Consider the following 3,226-nt stretch of genomic DNA (forward strand, 5'->3'; position numbering starts at 1 on the left):
AGAAGTTAAAAACGAAATGCTGATATTTATGGATAGTAGATGTTTGGAAAACAAGAAGTTAAAAAAAAAAATAGTAATAAACATGGTTACACTGGTCTGTTCATAAGTGCTTGTAGCGTTGTGGACTTGTTGCTTTTACAGTTTACTATAGTTAAGTTTGTGTATTCATATAAAATGGTCTTATTTGCTGCTGCAATAGAATTGTTCAATAGTTCATGCATTGAATGCCTTTTCCAATGGTTTCATTTATCAATTTAGCTTTCATTTATGTAAAGCATGAAGAGCAAGTTACATTCGTACTCCTGAGGAAGTAATAAGAAAAGTTCTCATGGCTACTGCTGTCAACTACAATACTCTGCAGTGATTACTAACATAGTGGTATTTTGTTTTCTTTTGTTTTCTTTCTTGCAGGTTCGAAGTTTTCTTGTTATGGAACTTCTTATCTGAAATGCTGATGTATTTTCTTAAGTAGTTCTTCGTCTATTGTGAACCTTAGTTTTATAAGAGTTTGTATGGAACTATGGAACTATGAAAGTATCTACTATCTAGTTACACATTTCAATTGGTTTCGCAGTTTGAAACTAGGCAGCTGTTTCTATCATATGCTTTTGTTAGTTTTGAAATCAGGTAACTTTTCGTCAATATAAAATCAGGTAATATTTAAAAAGGGTAAATTTTTGTTAGTTTTGATAAAGAAAAAAAAAAACTCCTAGTTGAAATTATTTTTCTTTCTCCTAGATGACACCATTTGTAATGAGTTAATTGTGTGAGACATGAGCATGTCCTGGATCATGTTAGTCACAAACACATGTCAAGCAGACTCTTTGGATTTAAAAATATTACTCTAAGCATATCAAATTGATTTCAACAAAAAAAAGCTTATCAAATTGAAAGAAAAAACCAAGTTTCAATAGGCTGTGTAACAAGGCCCTATGCTACTCGGTATCATGATCAATTCATTATGTATCAAGTTCATTTCCACAACTTGGGTATCAAAAGTGAATTTTTCGAACAACCCAATATTATTTTTATTAGACATCATGTTACCAAAACTTCATTTTCTATTTATATATATATGGTTCATGTTGCACTATTACAATTGCTTAATCTAAAAAACACATAATACTAAATATAAAAGAAAAACATCCCTAGTCGTTTTATTTTTACAATTATTATGTGGAGAGGAAATTAATCGATCATAAGTACTCTATGCCTGCAGTGAGCACTCAGTAGGAAGTCCTTGTGGGAATCTCTTAGTATCTGCGCAATAGTTGTAAATCATGTAGTTTTTTTGAACCCATTTGATTCTTGCTTGCCCTGTGGAATCCAGTGACTGAGTCAACCAGGACTGGTTTGGTGAATTGTTAGAACAATGGGAGGAGCCTGAGGACCAAATGCATGCTTGGGCATTGAAGTTTCTGTATGAGGCTGTGAAAGGGGCTTTGCTCCAATCTGTCTTCACAAGCCCACCACGTGTGGCCCAATCCTCTGCATCCCAAAGACTCGAGTATATCAACATGGCTTGGTTCTTTGGGAATGGGATGCCCCTCGATTCCAAGTTCTTGAACTCTCTGATGGGTGTCCCATCCACAGAGAAGCTAATTGAGAAAGAACAAAAGAAAAACGTTTAGTACGATATTGAGTAATATTATATGTACCATATTTATTTTGTTGACCATACTTATAACAAACATAAAATATTGAGTTGGTTCTCAAAATAGACAAATAAGACAACCGTCTCAAGTCTTGAAATGTGGTCAATAAATACAGTATCTATAAGTTGATAGGTATGTAGAAATCAATAAGAGAGAGAGAGAGAGAGAGAGAGAGAGTTTAATTTAATTAATTACATGATGCTTTGAGGGTTCCAGAGGATGGAGTAGGTGTGGAAGTCTTTGGTGGGATCAAACCAAAGGTAGAATTGTTGCTCCCTACTACCCTTCCCTTGTGTGAAAACATTTGTGTGTAGAATGTAGGGGTCTCCACTTAGGTTGCCTAGAAATTCAAAGTCTATTTCGTCATGAGTAGAACCCAACGAGGACAGCTGCAAAAAATCCATACACACACATCAACTAGATTCGATAAAAGAAAATTTCAATATGACAACATAGTATGTGATCGAGATAGAGAATGAGTATGTACATGATGAACTACTCACATAGTAAGCTGTAACGGTACCAGCAGAGTTGCCAGGCACAAGCTTTATCTGCATATCAATTTTCCCAAACAGGTACTTGTTCTTGGACTTGAACCCCGAACCCGAAGCTTTGTCGAGGGACAGCGTAAGAAGCTGCCCATCGCCAAGTATTTTGGCGCGCCCGTCGCCCCATGTGATGTCGAAATTTTGGTTTAAGTTGCCCGCAACAGCCACCAAAATGTTGAAGAAAACCACCAAAACTGCAAGCAATACCATCTTAGTCATAATGGTTTGGTTGGAGAGACAAGTGTTTGATGAAATGCATGGAAGTGGTGAGGGTATATATATAGCATGAGGGAGAGTGAGGAAGAAGGCAATGATATTGAAATTCAATCAGTGGAATGTGTGTGTGTGTTGTGTATGTATATGATTGGTGAGAGTTGGGTGGGGACCTTAAAAGACAGCTAATGAAGATGACGTTTTAAGTGTTCTCGAATTGCATGGCCATCATGGGAATCATAATATCTTCTACGCGGTTGTGAGCTAGGTATGAGAAGGAAGGCTCGAGGCAGCCCAGACTAGAGACAGAGCCTAGAGGGTTGGTTCAAACTTCAAATCGCATATATACACAATATCACAGCTGTAGAATCCTTGTTTGTTTGCTATAATTAATTGTCTTCTAATACAAGTCTTCGCTCTTCAAAATATCATTGTGTTTCCAAAACTAAAAAGCATTCATTACTCGACACGTAATGTTCTCTTAGTAAATTATAAATTTATGAATACATTTGAATAAATTTATTGGTTGCATGAAAAAGGATGTTGGATGTTTCACCTACAGTATACCTTGTCGGTTGCCATGAATAGTGTTGAAATTGTTTTGGCTTAATAAGGAATTGAAGATGATAAGGGAGGTACTTAAAAAAGGTAGTTAGTAGCTAAGAGGGACATTTAATACTTTTCAAACATTGTTGGCTGGCTTTGTTTAACGTGTAGTGTGTGCTGGAAGTCTAAAAGCATGACGTACTTTAATTTGCTCTCCCTCAGTCGAATAGTCGATCAGCCAAGGCCCAAAGGAAGGTAGCTACT

The 3,226-nt window shown here is 36.3% G+C and overlaps 1 protein-coding gene across 1 annotated transcript; it reads right to left on the minus strand.

Annotated features, from left to right (window-relative positions):
- Positions 1–1,043: 1,043 nt before the first annotated feature.
- LOC147280584 (putative xyloglucan endotransglucosylase/hydrolase protein 23) lies at positions 1,044–2,470 on the minus strand. The gene is made up of 3 exons (XM_086248971.1): positions 2,159–2,470; positions 1,851–2,044; positions 1,044–1,598 (listed from the first exon to the last, which is right to left on the minus strand). Exons 1-3 carry the CDS (start codon positions 2,420–2,422, stop codon positions 1,208–1,210), a joined length of 849 nt encoding a protein of 282 aa, XP_086105097.1. The 5' UTR covers positions 2,423–2,470; the 3' UTR covers positions 1,044–1,207.
- Between the last annotated feature and the right edge of the window lie 756 nt (positions 2,471–3,226).

Source organism: Dryas octopetala, chromosome 6 (genome assembly GCF_963921425.1).
Source record: "Dryas octopetala chromosome 6, drDryOcto1.1, whole genome shotgun sequence".
In the NCBI taxonomy this organism is placed as follows: Eukaryota; Viridiplantae; Streptophyta; class Magnoliopsida; order Rosales; family Rosaceae; genus Dryas; species Dryas octopetala.

What these genes read in the sequence shown, in the direction of transcription:
- LOC147280584 (XM_086248971.1), bottom strand. Translation starts at nt 2,422, where the DNA reads ATGACTAAGATGGTATTGCTTGCAGTTTTGGTGGTTTTCTTCAACATT. An exon ending in GTACCGTTACAGCTTACTAT is followed by an intron (nt 2,045 to 2,158) that starts GTGAGTAGTTCA and finishes GATTTTTTGCAG; the next exon opens with CTGTCCTCGTTGGGTTCTAC. An exon ending in TGGAACCCTCAAAGCATCAT is followed by an intron (nt 1,599 to 1,850) that starts GTAATTAATTAA and finishes TTTCTCAATTAG; the next exon opens with CTTCTCTGTGGATGGGACAC.